Source organism: Chondrus crispus, genomic scaffold (genome assembly GCF_000350225.1).
Source record: "Chondrus crispus Stackhouse genomic scaffold, scaffold_619, whole genome shotgun sequence".
Classification (NCBI taxonomy): domain Eukaryota; phylum Rhodophyta; class Florideophyceae; order Gigartinales; family Gigartinaceae; genus Chondrus; species Chondrus crispus.
In genome coordinates, this window is record NW_005178617.1 from 1 (window position 1) to 18,421 (window position 18,421).

The window sequence follows — 18,421 nt, forward strand, 5'->3', positions numbered from 1 at the left end:
GCGACATTTTTCTCCAGGGCACAATGATACTGGTGCGTGTACTGTCCATAACAATCCGATACGTGTATCATACGGTGTTGCGGCAATGCTTTGGGGGAGAGAGTGTGCCGAAAGCGCGTCAGATGTCTTACAAACCAGAGGAGGTTTGCCTGCGGTGGTCTGTAGCGTTTGCTCCGCAAGGGCTGGGAGGGTGGGTGAAGGAGTTTCGAGTTGCCGCAAAAGAGGACGAAGATTTGTCAGGTTTGAACAATATGCAGCAGTACGAGAATCAACGGGACTACGCTGTAAGCCGAGTGTTAGCCATGGCTGGATTAGTGCTGTGACTGGAAAGTTGCGTACTGACGGGTGAAGACTCAGATGTGTCGAAGACAGAAGTATTGCGAGGGGTGGCCGAGTCAGGCTGGGGTTTTCCGTTTGACGCAAGACAGGTAAATATGATGGAGTCAGCTGAAAAGGGGTACAGGACGTACGCTCTGAAGCTATCGGGGATCATGCAGGAGATGCAGGTTTCATTGGTGAAAGAAATGGAGGGGTTTCATATCGAGAGAGTGGAGTGGCTGGCGATCTTGGTGAACATGGGGGGCGTTATGCATAACGTTGACATGTCAAAAACGGAGGCCCACCAGAACACCAAGCTGGACGAAAGAGAGTTCGAGCCGTTGCCGCACAATGATTTTGCACTGGAGAATCTGCAGGAGCAGCTGGGGATCAGGGAGAACTTCCTTGGGGAAATTGTGGAGGGGAGAAGCATCGTCAGTCTGAGTGCGTTCCCGCTGCAGGAACGGTGCTTTCATTTGGTGTCGAGTGAGACCCGAATGGTGAAGAAGACCGGGGAGCTGATTGAGCTCGCGAACAAAACTTGGAAGATGAGTGGAAGGAAAGGAAGATGCACAGGCCAGGGCTTGGAGACCTGTTTTGTTTAAAAGTGGAGAAAGGAAAACGGTGTGGGAGAAAGTTGTGGGTCTGTCTGCGGAGCTATCATGGAAGGAGTGGAATTCCGTACGTTGAGACTCGCAATAGACTCGGGTTTGCGGATTCTGGATTCAGCGATAAGAGGGAGTGCGCATGATTTTGTGGGCGGGATGGAAACCGTTCCGAAAGAAACTTTGCAAACTTGCAGTTGAGAGTGGGAGACTTCTGGAGCAGTCTGCCTTGACACTGGGGCCTGTGACCCTTTCTGGGAGAGACAAGACGTTGCCTTATACTGTTGACCGTATCGTGGGAAAGAGATGCTCTGTCGGTTATGCAGAAGCAATGCGTGAGTCTCCGTGATGAGTGTCTCACTGTGAGAGAACCACTGCTTATGGGAGGCACGAGGGTTGTGGAAAGTGGCACAGCGATGTCTAACCAGACTGAAGAAATCGAGGACTTGATTGGTAGGGCGGAGAATCTGATTGACATGAACATTTCGGGAGGGCCACTTTTTTGCTCAGCGTAGCGGCACTGGAGAGGAATGAAATTTACGCTCGGTTCAGACGTGTGAGAATTCTGTCGGATTTGGGATCAACAATGATGTATGTGGCGAGGACATTGAACTTGATACAAGCAGCGCAAATGATCAAAGCCTTTGATGCCAAATTGTTTGTTCCCGGAAATGGAATCAGTTGGACACGATTGCCTATTTTTCGGACTTGTGCGTTGGAAGTGGCGGGGATGTGAAGTGGAGGGAAGCAAAAGGCAATGGTGTTGGTAAGGAAGCCTTTTTCTCTGAAGGAGAGCTGACCGAGTGTGACTTCATGACGTATGATCTTGTTAGAAAGGCTTTATTGGAACGCACGATAAGCGAATACGCGACGTTGTTTTCAAGAGAAGGACTTCGGATTGTGCTGGGTATTGCCGGACAGTGGGCTTCTCGGTTTACTAGTGCGAGAAAGAGAAAATCAGAAATGTGCTTGTTTAAACCCTCCATTATGCGGGAAGTCAGGATGAGAATTCAAGCACACAGGCCATGATTAACCTCAGAATATTTTTGCGCTAGGGGGGTACGAGGGGTGGGTTGTGATGCTAGAGACAAGCGAAACTTTTGTACGAAACTGCGATCGAAGAACACAAAGTCTGTACGATGATGGTGAACCTCAGTGTTTTGCTCAAAGAGGGTACCGAGGAGTAGAGCGTGACGCGGTGCGATCTATGGAGCTGTATGAGCGCGCTATTGAGAAGGTTGACGACGTCGATGCGATGTTGAACTGTTACGTGCCCCCGGCCCGGTGTAACTAATTAGAAAATTTAGTGAAATAATTGTACAAATTTGCTGGAAGAATTACCTTCTATATAAATAAAAGCCGTCGCTTCGCTGTTCCCCGCTCACGAATTTTCGCAGTTTATTCAAACGTTTACCGCGCTTTCTCCTCTCCACTCTGCAGCGACGTAACAACATTCGCTGCTCCGGCTCCGTACCTCGCCCACCGAGGTAAACTTAGTTTGTGGTGTTGTATCGAGTCGAGGGGGGCGTACCACTCTTCAGTCATTTTTATGGCTGAAAGAAGGGACCGACCTGCTCTTTGCTTTATGGCGTAGTCAGGGCCGATCCTCCGACCGTGCGGGGGTTTCATCATGGGACCCGAGGGTTGAGTATGTGCTACCACAATGACTAGGTGCTCATTTGTCACTACCACGTCGTCCGGGCGCATTTCTCGATGCGCATGGAACGCTACTCATGTATGTGGAAGGTGTGAAACGCACTGTCCGTGCCCCAAGTGCGTGGTCGGAGACTGTCACGCAGTGCGAAGCTGCACGCGCTGCCGACGATGCCGTGTGCATTGTGAGCAGGGCTGCAGGCGCAACAGTTACCATGTTGTTGAAGACCCGCATCCTGTAGTTCGTGCCATTACGCGGGCTATAGAAGGCCAGTCGACTCACTTTGTGAGTCGCGCCGACAGGCATGGACGCGGGGAGCAGGAGCGCGACCTCGCGTCGTCGGCACTCAGCGGCACGCTCACAGACAGCGAGTCGCAAGGTTGGGGGACAGTCGGTGTGTGCGATGCTAGTCGTGGACCGCGCCGCCGAGTTGGTGATGTGTCCCCCCCTGACCCAGATTACCCTTGGTCGCGGCGTAGATCACACAGTAGCGACGACGTCATCGGGACCACTGGTGATGAGGACCCCAAGCCAGAGTACAGTGCCAAAGATTCCATCCGAGTGTTCAACGCTTCCCGGCGGCATATTGCTCTACAGTGGGCTCAGTCCACCAAGTTGTGCCAGGAAGAAGGGCTCTGTCCGATTCCCTGGGATGTATGCGACTTTGGATACGTGCAAAATTTGCATGTCCGGAGACTCTATACCACGATTGGAGCTATACAACGGTTGGCCATCGGTTTCAGCTTAAATATAGAGGTCTTACGGTTTGGATAGATGCGGTTAGCGACTTAGCTGTATCACTATGGTCGTCCAACATCAAACACGGGTGGCTGAGCTATATGGCTGAGTCCCGAGCTATGTATGATGAGTTCGGCAACCTGGTTGCTGCTGGTGCGGTCCAGGATGTCGAAGAAGGTGATGCCCCCTTGAGGGATGTCCCGTCGGTCGAGTTCAATGTGCCATTTCCGGCAGTCGGTCGGGCCTTTTATGTTAGGTATCACTCTCGACCTGCTGGTGTGCCGGACGCCTGGCGGTCCATGACTAAGACATTCATGGACACAAAGCCGCCTGCCTGGCTGGAGTGCGAATCTTTTTGCCCTTCGTGGTGGCCGCAGGAGTGCTACCACAGTAGGAGACTGACGGTGAACGCGTTTGTTGATGGGACCATCGCACCGGATTGGGACGATTTGGGCGGCGGTAGCGACCTAGCGGTATTCATCGACGAGTTGGGAGAAGGGGTGCACCTGTACGCTTACGTCACTGACCTGTACGACGCCGCCAATGCCGCGAAATGGGTGGATTACGATGGCGATATGCGGTGCGGTCGATGCCGGCAGTCGGGCGTATACGTGGTAGGGTCCGGTGGTAGGAGCGCCTTTGTTGATTCGAGACTGGAGCGTTCACTCAGTCTGATCATGGATGGCGACTGGACGAGTGTGGCCGGCTACCCGAACGTCAGATTTCCTAAAATGGCAGCTTGTTCCAGGGTGGGCAGCGCTCTTTCATGTCTTTATGCCGACAGCTCATACGGCATGTTGGGTAGGTGCAGTAGGACGCCGGCCGTACACGCTATACGTACTATGGCGTTAAGCCCCTACCATATTCCTATACACCCCGTTGAAAACTGTTTCTTCTCCTTGTTTCGGGAGTGCTGTGACGGGAACGGGTCATCAGTCGGGCCCTTGTACGCGGGGCAGATTGTCGCCACCGGCATACTTGACCCAGATGAGCGGAAGCTATGTTCCATACTGGGTCGGAGATGGCTTGCGGCTCGTGACGGGCATATACACATAGTGGCTACTAAGGAGGAGGCGACGTACCGGGCGGATCTTGCAGGTAAGTTTGGCGATGAAGCAGTTGACAACTAAATATGTTATCGCTTGGTATGACGGCTGGTCGGGTGATAGCACCTATACGTGATTTCAGCATGAGTTTTAGAGAGCCTGGAGGTTACGAAGAACCCAGGCAGGCCGTGGGCAGCATCACTCTAAGGTCTAGAGTGTGCGTCAGAATCGCAGAGGGGGAGTCCGGGCAGATATCGATTTTCACCGAAAGCACCAGCCGAGTCACGGTTAGGGAGAGCGTGCATATCACTGCACGGCAGATTGCCCGCAGGACATCTACCACCCCTCGCGACGTTCGGGCCTCAGCAGCTATGCGGAGTGCATGGGATTGGCTCAACCATAATGTCGAAGAGGGGGGCGTGCACATGATACTTGTCCGCGAGTCCCCGCGACGCCGTACAGGCAGTCTTACCGGGTGCCCGAGACACGGCTGTTCCGGGTTAGTCCGACTTCCCGGGGTGTTGATTAGCTGGAAGGGTTGGAGGGCCATCGGGTGCTACCGCTGCTGCGCGTTGTGCTCGGAGGACAAATCGTACCTTTTGCTCAACAAAGGGTGGTCGGCAGTGTCCAACGCCCTAATCCCTGTTTTTGAGGAGGCAGTCAAGTCACTTCGGGCCGGCGACCAGGATTCCGCGGACCGGATTTTGACCGAGAATGGAATGCGGACGGCTCGGGCTGCTGGCCTACGGCTAGATACGCTGTGGGCGGACTCACGTGTCATCGTGCAGCATGGGGTCAACGTCACCGAGACTGACCTGTTCACTGCTGGCCCGGGACGTTTCTCGGTCGGGTCGGCCGACCTACGCCACCAGGCTCCTCGCCCCCCAACGACGGATTGTGGCCCAGTACCCGCACGGGAGCTAAGTATGGGTGACAGGGGTGACAGGCTTGGTACTTGGGGTGTAGGAGCACCACCCGTCAGCTTGAGTCATACGGTCGGCAGCGGAGAGGTCCCCGCGCACCTGGCCGTTGAACAGCCGACCGGGGACACGAGTGGGGCCTCGGACAGGTTCCTTAGAGCATCCCCACCGGTACGCAATCAAATCATCAAATAACAACACTTGGCACACTTTTTCTGTAATTTGATTGGCTCCCTAGAATTTGGTTGTTTCGTTATTTGGCTGTTTGATGCTTCGGAAAGAACTGCCCCACCGGAGGGCCTCCTTTAAGACAGGGTGAGAACCAAATGAAGTACATTCCCCTCGTACTCACCATCGCATCCTTGTACTCACACTCGTACTCACCCTCGTATCGCACCCTCAGTCGTAGTCGCACGCTCACTCGAAACCCATCCCGCGACCTTCTCCCTCGCCAGTCTGTCTGCACTCCTTCCCTCTCACCTCCACCGTGGACAAAGACAGACTGCCGGCGCTGTCCTCCCTGCTCACGGACAGCACGCGCTCCCCACGCGACCGCGAGCAGCGCGATCCCGGAGAGAACATAAGCGCCGGCGGCAGCGGTGCTGCGGCGGATGATTGGCTCGACAGCCGCGAGCGACGTTCTCCTGCGGCGGCTGCTGCTGCTGAGCAGCGAATCGCACTGCTCTAGCACTGTCTGCGCTTGTGAACCTGTCGGAGGACGAGGAGCCGGCGGCTCTGACGCACGCGGACGCGGTGCGGCTCGCAGCGCAGGTGGTCCTGGACGCGGACGTCGTCGCGCCGCACGCGGCGCTGCTGTCCAACCTGACGCGCTTCGCGCCGGGCGTGGACGAAGCGGAGGGCGCGGACGCGTTTCGGGAGAGGGGCACGCTACTCGTGCTCGTGGAGAGGGTACCGAGTATTCCGAATGTGCTGCGGCTGTCGAATGCGTGCGCGAGCCAGGAGGGGAGAGACGTCCTGTTGGTCGAGGGAAGGCAGGCGGAGAGACAGCTGTTGACGAGGTTGCCGAGATTGCTGGAGGCGGGGGAGGCAGAGAAGAGGCTGGCGGGGGCGAGCTGGGTGCGGAACTGCGCGATGGCGGACGAGTGCCATGATGTGTTGGTGGGGGTACGGCGGCGGTCGCAATGTGCTTGGGGAGGTCAAAGGAGGTGGGACGGGAGGAGATGGCGGAGATTCGCGCCTGGTTGGTCGAGGAAGTGTTGTTGTTGCGTAAGAGCCGGGCGGGGAAGGACGCGCTCAGGGATGGCGGGGCCGTCGACGTTCTGGAGGGATGGAAGGGGGAAGAGCATGCACGCCGTAGTGAGCATTCTGGATCGGCGGGAGACACTGGTAATCTCGAGGCAAATACCGCATCGATGCACTTTTTGGTGGGAAGCCGTTTCGGTCGACCAATAGAACGTGCACAACTGGATTGTCAAGAGTAATCAAACAGAGACTATCCGAACCAAATTCCTGATATTTGATTTCGATTTTTAGATCGACACCAAAAATTTGATGATTTGGTTGCACCGGTACGGGTTTCAATCGACATCAAATCATCAAATTTTAGTTGTTTGGGTATTTGATTCTACCGGTGGGGATGCTCTGAGTTTCCTGTTTGGCAGCTGCAACTCTGCTGGAACACGTGTTACACGTTTCTGCAGAATACTATCCTCGCTGTACCCTCACTGTATCCTCGCTGTTACTGTAATTCATAAGGGGTGCAAGTAAAGTAACATTCCGCCACGCCCTTGTGCCGGCTACGTACTCGTACTCTCTCTCCCACATCTCCGCCCCCCGTCCGCACTCCGCGCCGCCTCGCCATCCCCACCAGCACCTGCACCTGCACCCTCTCCGCGAGCGCCCTCGTCCGCCGCACCAGCCGCTCGTTCTCGCGCTCCACCCCTCGCATGGGCTGAGAAAGGAGAATTGCAACGAGACGGGAAAGTAAATGTGTGCGGAAACGGAGCCAGTCTGCGATACTCTCGAGCTCAACACTCTGTCGCGCCCATGTGTCGTCTGCATTGCAACCTCCCGACATGTCTCTACAAACCAACGCGTCAGATTCCACCGCCCTCACTTTTACGTACATCCTTCCATGATCCCCGCCTTTTCACCTCGACCATCAGCAGTCACTTCATGTCCCACGTTCTCTTCAGAAAGCCGCGCGTGCCGGCTCTTTGCAGTAGGATGCCGTGTTCTTTACAAGCAACGGCCCCTGTCCCACCACCTGAAAGTGGATGGCCGGCCGCTTCTAGTGCAGCTGATGTTGTCGTTGCCTCTGCAAGCGCCAATAGTCGCCAAGGGCACGGGAGCGGGCTTTCCCACGTCTACGCCCCCATAGAATGAGGCTGGCCCTGCCCCTGCCCCTGCGATCAACGCATCTGGGAGAGGGACGATCAGGGGTATTCAGGTCACTATCGATTGACTCGCATCCGGTTTAGAGAAGATGGCTTGTGCGGGCCTGTGGTGGAGAAGGGTAGCGTTAGGGGGTAAGAGAGGGGCAGAGAAGGCATGATAGCGATGGACGTTGGACTATTAGCGGGTGCATCCTATTGCGCTTAGACATGCTCAGCACTTCTCCCCGCGCTCCACGATACCTCCAGAAGCCCTGCGCACCTTCACTGCCGTTGCGTACGGAGCTGGTATATAAAACTTCTCACCCCTCTTAAGATGTGTAGTACGCCTCATATGACGCCTCGCATCTTCACACCCGCCCTTTCTGGCCACACGGCGCCACCCGACAGCGCATGTTTACAGACAGCCCACATTGAGTCCTGACGTTGTCTACCAACTGGAGCAGCAGCTCTTTCAGCTCCCTTTGGCGCTACATCTGCGTTTTTCATGGAGCACTTACGGAGGATTAGTCGATCATGGAGCTCTTGTGGGAAGATTCGGTGTGTGAAGCCGATAGGAATTGCAAGAGCGCACCGTCTTCTTTGCTATATGGCAATGTTGGCACAGACAGGTTCATCGTAGCAGCATGAATGGGCTTCTCGAGATGGGGTGTAAGGTTTTCATCGAGCTGGGGTTTGTTTTGCGATTCCTATGAACTGAACTTTGCTCGAGCCAAAAGTAAAGTTAAGGCGCTTAACTGAAAGTTACTGTAAATAGGTGCCAATGCTGTAGTTGCGTGTGCTGTGACAGTTTATTGGATATGAGGCATGTGCTGTGAGAGGAGAGAGAGAAAGAAAGAGTGAGGGGATTTGGCATGGTTGCTGTTGGTTGTACCCTCGGGTACAGTGGCATTTTCACCACAGCTGCATATGCAGGCACGGTTGTTACCATTTATAGGATAGCACAAATCGCATCCGGGAGCCACCACCACATTTCCTTCAGATTCTTATTTTTACACACAAGGAGGGTTCGTAGACAAAGTGCAAAAATGAGGGCTGTGAGGCGTGCATTTGAGGCCCGATTGATGGGCCACGTCGCTTTTTGTTGAATGCGCCAGATATACGAATTAGGAAAATCTCGTTAAACATGCTTCATTTGAATGTTATTGGCTGACGTGTCGTCGGAGCGGGTGCCTATATCTTAAGTCGTCTGCTTGTGCTACAGATGCGCTTTCGTTTGAAGATGCGCTCGACTCTTTGAAGTGTCCAAATCGCTAAAGAAATGGTATTTTTTTGGTTTAAATCTATCCAGCTTAGTCTCGAAAACAGAAAAAAATGAATTAGGGACTGAACGGTTACACCATCGACGAAAAGTCTTTTCGACAACCACCGACACAGGGCTTTCTCTCCATTCCCATCTCCCCTGAAATCCACCCCAGATAGATCCCTTCATGTGTCTGTCGCACACCATCGACCCACGCTCATTGCCCTCTGTTTTTTCAAGAGTCCCCACTTCCTGCCATTACGTTCCCCTCCTGTTACTTGTCGCACTATAGTACACACCCTACCTGGGGGTACCTTGCCTCTAAAACTACGTCCCTGTCTCACCAAACCCGCCGTGTTACCCAATCTGCAAACCAAGCTCCGCTATGCCTGGCAGTGCATCACCTGATTCCAACAAAAAGCCACTTTCCCCAACCGCCGTCTACACTGCAAATACCACTCGTCGCAGATCATGCCGTGTGTCGGGTGACAAGGCGCAATATTATTTTCTATATGGCGCATGTGTGATGATGCAGTTGAACTGCCTTTAACATTGATTTTCAGCTCTAACGCCCAGTGAACGAAGGTAACGCACCCTTGCATCGTTTCGATCGTGTTGGCATCACAGAAACCGCAGAAAATGAGTCTTCAAAAAATGTAAGGATATACTCGTGTCCGAAAGCAAGACGAGCGCTCCGCTGTGATACCTGCCCTTTGCTCACCTTCACCCCATACGGGAAACCACTTATGTCATAGGGTTATTCCCTCCCTCGCGCTCACCTCATACACACCCGAGGAAGTTAGCCTTACAAAAGGACACTGCTTTTGAGTGTGCGGCAAAGGGGTTTGAACGGAAAGCTCTTTGAAAGCGCCACGGTGTCCGGCTTTGGCAAGGGAGGCTATCTTCGTTTCGACACAGAACAACGACACCAATGTTGAGGGAGAAAACGTCGTTGATATGATAGTTGTAGATTTTGGCAGCGTATCCTCTCGCTGCTCAATAGTTTCTCGTTGCACGTATCCAGGAGATTTGCATGTCTCAACACTGGGACATCTGGCGGAGGCGCTAATCTGATGGCTGACACGCAACCCGCCGGTTGGACAAGGGTACCCCAAATATATATTTAGGGAATGGGGTTAGGGTGCTAAGCAAGAGGTTTCTGGCTAGTGACATTTCTCGCTCTATAACGCTCGCGTCGTCTGTGCATTACATATTATTGCACCTAGTCGATCTAGAGCAGTTGTGTTGATGCCGTTCATTGGCGCTCATCATGACATCGTTCGAGCAAGTCGTGCGCTGGCGTCGAGGTCGTGAGAGGGCACTTCACTATATCCCCAACATCTAGATATCACCGTCCTCGCCCTTGCCTAAGTGGTCAATAGGCGAGAGGGCGAGCGTCTGTTATGTGTTGAGGAAGTACCGTCGGCTCTCAAACGATGAGAAGCATTATTGCATTCACTATATCCACAAGAGTTGAGTACGTTCTTCTTCGCGTCGCATCTAAACGAGGAATGACTTGTCAGTCCCAAGAAGAGGGCACGATCTTCATTTCTGCATGTCTTGTTGCTTTGGATAAGAAGGTTAATATTATAACTTTCGGAAAGTGGACTCCGTTTTTCGCTGATAAAATGACTCTACTTCCTCTATTTTGCATCTTGGTCACATCTTCTGAACCCTATTCCCAATTCCGTTCGTTTGATGAATTAGATATTAATTTCGTTTGCTTTATGACTGTTTCAGCAGACGTAGTCTTATAGTTTCAAAGAGCACTTTCTCCATTAAAAAGCAACCAATGTATCACTACACCCGTTAATGGGATTTAGTCTAGCCTACACTATTTTTAGGGTCCCCGCGAAGTACGTTGAACACAAATTAAAATAGACTACAGTATTTTCGTACCCATACCAATAAACGGCTGTACGGAATTGGGATAGGCCACACTCCGAAAAATTGAAAAAATGTGTTTGGAATGGAGCCATCCAGACAACGGCAGGAAAACCGACCTGCAATAGCAACAGCGTTGCCGTTCACGACCAAGGAGACTGTCGGATCTTACACGTGTACATAGCTCCACCGGTACTAACACCGCCGTCGCTCCTCCCACAGTAATCACGACGACCAAGGTCTTGAGTTTCTCTTACAGGTTATAGGCCCTTTTCCTTTTCCGCTTCCACTGCCCACCCCCCTCATCCCCTTTCCATCAACCCTCATCCAACCGGCCCACGGCCGATCATCACCTCACACAAATACCCAACCGGCCCACGGCCGATCATCAATCGCACAAACACCCCCACCTGCCCCCGGCCGTCCATCTCCACTCACACACCAACCATTCCTCCCCCTGAGACTCCCCTCCTTTCCTTCACATATTTCCCCCCCTCCGCAGCTGTCCTCGCATCCACCATGGAACTGTCCTCCTCCCATGACAGCCCGCGTCTATCTGTCACACGGCTCACACTCACAAACTACAGTTATTGGTACAACAACCTTGTCCTCGTAGCATCTGTCAACGACTGTGACCAACACCTGGACAGCAATCCACCCCCACCCACCGATCCCAACGACCTCCGCCTCTTTACATGCAAGAAACGCCTTGCTCTGGCATTGATCTTTCACAGCCTCTCCGAAGAAGTTCGCTCCCTCCTGGCCGACAGTGACCTCACCATCCCACCCCATGACCTCTGCAACCGCCTGTACGAGATCACCACTGCCAACCCGAGCAACGCACCTTACCTCCTTGTAGTACAACGGCGCGAAGGCAACGGCGCCACCGCTGCCGCCCCGGGATACAGTACGATGGGCTGTAAGCGCGAGAAGAACTGTAAGGAGTTATATTTACAGCACACGGCCGGTGCGGAGTACAGTAGTACCCCGCTGGTTACACGTGTAGGATCCGAACGGTAAGTAATTAGTAATTAGTAGTTAATGGCACAAATTAGCCAATTTAGCACAGTAGCTGGTATACAGTAAGTAACAGCTACTGTAGCGGGACAGGTGTCCTGGCGTCCCACTTAGGGGTTAAGACCGGGGGCACCTGCCCCGTTCCAGTCAACGGGGGCAGACTCGCCTCCCTTCCCTTTACGGCTAAGTGCTATCTCCGTTCCGGTTTTCCTTTAGCTCGGGCTTCTAACCCGTGACCGGCCGTCCGGGTATAACACCACCGACCGGTTGCGCGTCACTGGCCACGTGAGCCTTCCCTCTTTTCGAGTCCATCCGTACGGTTTTTATCCGCGCGTGGGTAACCCAGCGTCGCGTGCTCCCTCACCTCTAACCCCCCTCGTTCCGAGTGGTCGGGACGAAGGTAGTTATACCACATTTTGGTACTCTTGTGGAGGGGATAACTACAGAGGTTGAGCCCGCACTGGATCGCCAGCGCGAGCAACTACCGATCGGATTGAAAGAGGTCGAAAATCACCGCGTCGATCGCCAGTGATCATCGACGATGAACCGTGCGGATTCCGCCGGAGAAGATACCGCCTCCGGGCGAGCAAGTACCCGCAGTGGAAGAGGCGCACAGCGCCCCCGGATCGACAATCCGGAAGCCCTGCTACGCCCGCCGTCTACAAGGGGCCAGAAGACCCCTTCCGTGTCGGACACCACCGCCGGGCTACCGGCTGGTGGGGGAAACCGCGTACAAGTACTGTACGACGCGTTACTCCCGCGACTACAAACCTGGATGGAAGACTTCCTCGCTGAGGAATTACCTCAGGTCGTCCAGGTTTGCCTCGACCGAACGGCACCAAGACTGGTGGCGGAGCATGCCGACACCGCGCTCCACGCCCTGCTGGACAAGAAGATCGCCCCCCTCGTACGCGACGATTTGGTGGCAGCGCTCGCCGCGGAGGACGACAAATCTCCGACCGCATTGGCTCTAAAGGGAGCTATTAGCTCCGCCGTGCCCATCCGTCTGGCCACGACATTTACCGAAACGGGAGGCGCGGTACCGCCGCCGGCGCCGCGCCGTGAAACCGTTCCGGACTCAAGCTTTAATATCGCTGATCCGATCGGCGCCGTACCCGGGATTGATAGGATGGACCCTCACCCGGAGGGCAGAGCCATCTATCTCCCAACCGTTCACGGTGCTACAGAGAGGACCACAGAAAATGTCCTCCCCATACTCGCCGGTACGGGCGACCCCCGCGGGACAGACAACCGCCTGGGGCTCCCCCAGACAGAGAATCGGGACCCGTACCGGTTGAGCAGAAGACGTGCACCCGGCACGCACAGGACCGAAGCGGAATACACCCGGTATTCCGACACAGAAGACCCCCGTCACAGGACGGATGAAGACCGCCTGGGGCTCCCCGAGACAGAGAATCGGGACCCGTACCGGTTGAGCAGAAGACGTGCGCTTGGCACGCACAGGACCGAAGCGGAATACACCCGGTATTCCGACGCAGAAGACCCCCGTCACAGGACGGATGAAGACCGCGAGGAACGCCGCTGGCGATACCGCGATAACCGCGAGGCACGCCACGGGCGATACGGCGATGCCGGAGGGGGAGGATACCCCTCCGATGATGACCCATCCGGTTCGGAAGACTCTCGCAGGCGGGGCCACATGGCACGCCGCGATAGAAGCCGAGACCGGCACCGGCACGACCCGTCCGACTCGGAAGACTACCACACCGAGTCGGATGAGGAGCGTCGTCGCTCGAGCAGACACCGCCGGGCTGCCCCGACGAGCGACGAGCGACGGCTCACGGTAATCAGGCCCCTCAATGACCTGTTTACCAAGGCCGTCAACTACAAGACCTACCGCCTGGAACGGTGTGGCTCGCGCTACGACTCCACAGTAGCGCGGCACATTAACCGTTACCGGAAAAAACTGGACGTGCAGATGAGGTCCCACACGTTCAGCGGTCAAGATCCGATTGCGGTATTGGGACTCCTCGCACGCCTCAAGATGGCGTGCGACCACAACGGGATCACCGAGGGAGCCGCCGTGTGGTGCTTCCAGTTCTACCTCACCGGTCAGGCTCACGCCCTACTCCAGTCCCGTCTCAATGGAAATACCATGGAGGTTGACGTGGAGCGGCGCGAACTGCTCAGGACGTACCCGCAGGTCGTCAACTTTTTGTTGCGTACCTATGCGACCGATGAAGTAATTTCTGAAGCGGTTTGGGACGTGACCCCCTTCCGTCAGAGTTCAAAAATGACGGAGGAGGTCTACAGCAACTACCTCTGGGACAAGGCACTCCGCTGCGGTACGGTATTCCCCGACAGGCGGTTGAAGTCCCTGTTCGTCGAGGGGTTACTGCCGGCCACGTGCGTGCAGGTTCGTAATTACCTCGCCACGCACCCCGATGTGGACTACCAATCCGTCGCTCGCTATGCGCAAGCGATCGGGGAAACCAATCCGGCTTCCCGTCGACAAGGGATGTCAGCCATGGCTCACCGAGAGCCGTCCGGAGTGGCTAGAAGATTCGACCGCACCGCAAGGACGAGGCCCGTGCTGTCGGTTGAGTCGGCATCCGACATCCCGACGGCCGGGGGATTTGCTGAAGAAGCAATCCTGGCCGTGACGCACCAAACCGCCACGCCGACCTCGATGAGCTCGCCACCGACGAGTTATTATCCGTCGCCGGCATCGTCGACGGCGAGCGCCCCAGTTCCACTCGCCAACCCTGGCGACGTGCGCACAGGACCGTACGGGAGGCAAGGGCAGGATCCACGCGTCCGGTTCTCCGGCGGGAGATTTCCCGGACGGCCACCGTGCCGGTTCTGCCTGGACACCACGCACCGACAAGAGGGGTGCCCCGTCGTTGCCGATGCGAGCCTGCGGGCCAAGCTTCTGGAGGCACCAGAGGCCAACTACCAGAAGCTACACATCCGGCAAGGTCTCCGCCCGGGATTCCCGTTCAACCGCCAGGGGCCGTTCGCTTGGCGAAACCAGCTCCAAACGGCCCCCGCGGGCGTCAACGTGGTCGAAAAACCGCACCCCGACCCAGCCCGCGGCGGACGGAGAACCCGAACCCGCCGCAGAGTATATGGTCAGCCATCTGGTCGGTCACCGGGAGAACCGCACAGGGACCCAGTACAAGGTCCGCTGGTATGGCTACGGCCCAGCGGACGATACCTGGGAACCCGCGGAGGGACTCCCCCAGGCCTTCATAGACCGCTTCTGGCGCACGCGGGCGGCAGCACGCCACCGCTAACACCGCACTAGGTAACTCAGCGCGGGGCGGGACGATCCCGCGGAGGACCTCCCCCGGGTGGCGGCCAATCGTCACAGACGCACGCGAAACCCTGCGCGCGTCACCGCAAACCCAGCGCCGGAAGATCCGGCGCAGGAGGGAGCGAGGTCGCCACAGACGCACGCGGAACCTCGCGCGCGTCACCGCAACCCCCGCGCCGGAAGACCCGGCGCAGGAGGCGGCCAATCGCCACGGACGCACGCGAAACCTCGCGCGCGTCACCGCAAACCCCGCACCGGAGGACCCGGCGCAGGAGCAGGCGAGGTCGCCACCGACGCACGCCGAATCCCGCGTGCGCCACCCCAAACCCTGCACCGGAATACCCGGCGCAGGAGGGGGCCAAGTTGCCACGGTCTCCTCCAGGTGGCCACCACCCGTTTACGGCGCACGTGGATCCCCTGCGTGCCACCGCCCGAGCCGTACCGGATGGACCGGCGCGGGGGGGGAAGCTGACCCGCCGGCAGGACGACCTGACGCGGCGGTGGTCAAACGGCTTGGCGCCCCGGTGCATACCCGCCGCCGAGAGACGGAACCCAGCCGCGTAAATACTTTATGGGCACAACCTCGCCGGGGCTCCAGGGCATTGTGGACCACGAGTTGCGCGAGCGGCATACACCGCCCGGCACGTGTGGCCGCTGGACCACGGCGGCGGTTCAAGACGCCTCCGATCCTCGGGGGGTACCCAATCGGAGCTCGTCAAACCGCCGAGAAACCACCCGCCGCAAGGAAAAAGCAGGCGGAAATTACCAAGGAAAAGGCCGGTTCCGCCCCAAGCTGGTAATGGGGACGCGCACCGGGTGTTGCGGGGGGAACGGGAACCCGCCCCCGCAAGGACCCGTCACGACGATAGTGCGGTCGCCCGCCCGTTGGGCCGCGGTAGGCGTCAACCCGACATGGAAGCGCGGAGGGAAACCCGCAGCGGTACCCCCGACCAGGCGGTCGGGAAGATCTCACCCCGACGGGCGACCGCGGGGGTAGGCCACAGGCCGCATCCGTCGCGGTAACCCGCCACCGCAAGAGCGCGTGGGCAACCGCGCGCTACCGCTGCCCCGCGCCGGATTAACCCGGCGCGGAGGGCCCTGGACGGCAAGGAGGCGACTCCGGTCGCCGGCTTTTAATTAAGCCCAAAAGGGGGCTACCTTTTTCCTCCTAGAAGGATGGGAAAAAATCGTAGCCCCTTCCCGTTAACGGCATTGTACTCCCCGGGTCTGCCCGCGTCCCGAGGTCCCAAGACGGAAAACCGACTTTGGGAAGGCCCAGGCGGATTTGAAAACCGGAACTGTAAAACGCTGTTTCTGCTCGTTTTTACAGTTTCCTTTCGTTTCCAAATCGCGCCTCCGCGGAAAGTGACCACGGCAGGACTTACCGACCAGTTTTGGACGAACAGCAGAGCGTACCGCCGCTGGGAGCTCCCCACTGGCCGCACGGACAGGCTGGCGGTCACACACCGCGCTGTCTCGCGGGTGAAAGGGCGCCGTTTTTGGAAAAACGGCTAGCCCTCCGGGGGGGTGGGGGAAAATCGCTTCTTTGGCGCCGGTTTGATGATGCCCGGCGCCGGGGGAAGACGCCCCACCGCAAGGGCAAGCCTATCCGAACGGTTGAAGGTACAGCGGGTCCGTCCGCTGTACCTGTAAACCCGAGTTCCCGCTCGGTTCTTCAAGGGAACACTGTACGGGAAGAAGGGCTACGATTTCCTCTCTAGAAGGGCGAATAAAAATCGTAGCCGATATCCGAGAACGGTTCCAGACTCCTGAGGTCGTCGCCGGCCTGGGAGTATTTGGGAACAGAAACGTGTTTATGCCGTTTCTGACTGTTTTTACAGTTTCTATTGGTTTCCAAATAGTAACCGTTCGGGAAAGGGACTAGCGTGGGGGTTTTGCTCGTGTTTTGGACGACAGAGGTACCGCACGCCCGGGAAAAAGGTCTGAAACGTACTGCTGCGGGGCTGGCGGGGGCGTACCCGTGGGGTTTTGGAGGAAATCGAAGGGGAATTCTTGGAAAAATGGCCAGCCCTCCGGGGAGGTCCTGGAAAAACGCTTCTTTGCGCCGGTTGTTCGATGACCCGGCGCAGGCTGAAGCCGCCCAATCCAAACGGTGGCGTACCGCGGATAGAACCGCGAACCGCTGAAGCGCTGAACTCCTCCGCGCGGGTCGGGAGATGACCGCCGCTGCGGGTGTGCATGCGGGTTTGAGGACTCGAGGAAGGTGACTACTGTACGGCCGCGTCTCCGCGGCCGACGCATGGTCTCCGTTCGGGATAGGAGACCGTCACAGCTGGCAGGGATTTTAACCCGACGCGACGGGGACGTGTGGCAAAGTAAGGAAGGGGGGTCTGTAGTACAACGGCGCGAAGGCAACGGCGCCACCGCTGCCGCCCCGGGATACAGTACGATGGGCTGTAAGCGCGAGAAGAACTGTAAGGAGTTATATTTACAGCACACGGCCGGTGCGGAGTACAGTAGTACCCCGCTGGTTACACGTGTAGGATCCGAACGGTAAGTAATTAGTAATTAGTAGTTAATGGCACAAATTAGCCAATTTAGCACAGTAGCTGGTATACAGTAAGTAACAGCTACTGTAGCGGGACAGGTGTCCTGGCGTCCCACTTAGGGGTTAAGACCGGGGGCACCTGCCCCGTTCCAGTAAACGGGGGCAGACTCGCCTCCCTTCCCTTTACGGCTAAGTGCTATCTCCGTTCCGGTTTTCCTTTAGCTCGGGCTTCTAACCCGTGACCGGCCGTCCGGGTATAACACCACCGACCGGTTGCGCGTCACCGGCCACGTGAGCCTTCCCTCTTTTCGAGTCCATCCGTACGGTTTTTATCCGCGCGTGGGTAACCCAGCGTCGCGTGCTCCCTCACCTCTAACCCCCCTCGTTCCGAGTGGTCGGGACGAAGGTAGTTATACCACACTCCTGTCTGCCCTTTCCCGAGAAACCACTCTCCGACCAGGCACGCCTATGCTTGATTACATCACATCATACAAAAACACACGCACCCGTATGCGTGCTGTTAATTATCCCGGCATACAGGACACCGGCGCTGCAGCAAAGTTTTTGCTTGACAGCCTCCGCGACCACCCCGACTACAACCCGATCGCCCTGACCCTACATGCCCAATCAAGTTTACTCCCTGTCGAACAGATCGAAGCCCATCTTCTGCATGCCGAAAATTACCTTTCCAAGCAGAACACACAGCTCGCCAACCAAAACCCACCCTCACCAACGCTCCCCCCGTGCTCCTCGTCACCACGACCCGCACTCCCGCGGCAACCGCAACGCCCGTCGTCTCAACCACTGGCGTGATAAATGGTGCTCCTTCCACGGAACACCGTCCCATGACACTGAG

General features: G+C 56.6%; 7 protein-coding genes; 4 read left to right on the forward strand and 3 right to left on the reverse strand.

The window, feature by feature from the left end:
• Positions 1-85: 85 nt before the first annotated feature.
• CHC_T00000764001 (hypothetical protein) lies at positions 86-349 on the forward strand. The gene has a single exon (XM_005710734.1). The coding sequence runs from the start codon at positions 86-88 to the stop codon at positions 347-349; it is 264 nt and encodes an 87-aa protein (XP_005710791.1).
• A 1,652-nt stretch (positions 350-2,001) lies between these two features.
• CHC_T00000765001 (hypothetical protein) lies at positions 2,002-2,217 on the forward strand. The gene has a single exon (XM_005710735.1). The coding sequence runs from the start codon at positions 2,002-2,004 to the stop codon at positions 2,215-2,217; it is 216 nt and encodes a 71-aa protein (XP_005710792.1).
• Positions 2,218-2,333: 116 nt separating this feature from the next.
• CHC_T00000766001 (hypothetical protein) lies at positions 2,334-2,552 on the reverse strand. Its single transcript, XM_005710736.1, has one exon. The coding sequence runs from the start codon at positions 2,550-2,552 to the stop codon at positions 2,334-2,336; it is 219 nt and encodes a 72-aa protein (XP_005710793.1).
• Positions 2,553-2,586: 34 nt separating this feature from the next.
• On the forward strand, positions 2,587-3,351 carry CHC_T00000767001 (hypothetical protein). The gene has a single exon (XM_005710737.1). The coding sequence runs from the start codon at positions 2,587-2,589 to the stop codon at positions 3,349-3,351; it is 765 nt and encodes a 254-aa protein (XP_005710794.1).
• Positions 3,352-3,416: 65 nt separating this feature from the next.
• Positions 3,417-4,445, forward strand: CHC_T00000768001 (hypothetical protein). The gene has a single exon (XM_005710738.1). It carries the CDS (start codon positions 3,417-3,419, stop codon positions 4,443-4,445), a length of 1,029 nt encoding a protein of 342 aa, XP_005710795.1.
• Positions 4,446-4,450: 5 nt separating this feature from the next.
• Positions 4,451-5,295, reverse strand: CHC_T00000769001 (hypothetical protein). XM_005710739.1 is given in 4 exon segments: positions 4,451-4,562; positions 4,834-4,851; positions 4,958-5,142; positions 5,143-5,295. The coding sequence occupies 3 exon segments, from the start codon at positions 5,140-5,142 to the stop codon at positions 4,451-4,453; spliced, it is 315 nt and encodes a 104-aa protein (XP_005710796.1). The 5' UTR covers positions 5,143-5,295.
• Positions 5,296-6,169: 874 nt separating this feature from the next.
• On the reverse strand, positions 6,170-6,391 carry CHC_T00000770001 (hypothetical protein). The gene has a single exon (XM_005710740.1). The coding sequence runs from the start codon at positions 6,389-6,391 to the stop codon at positions 6,170-6,172; it is 222 nt and encodes a 73-aa protein (XP_005710797.1).
• Positions 6,392-18,421: the final 12,030 nt, after the last annotated feature.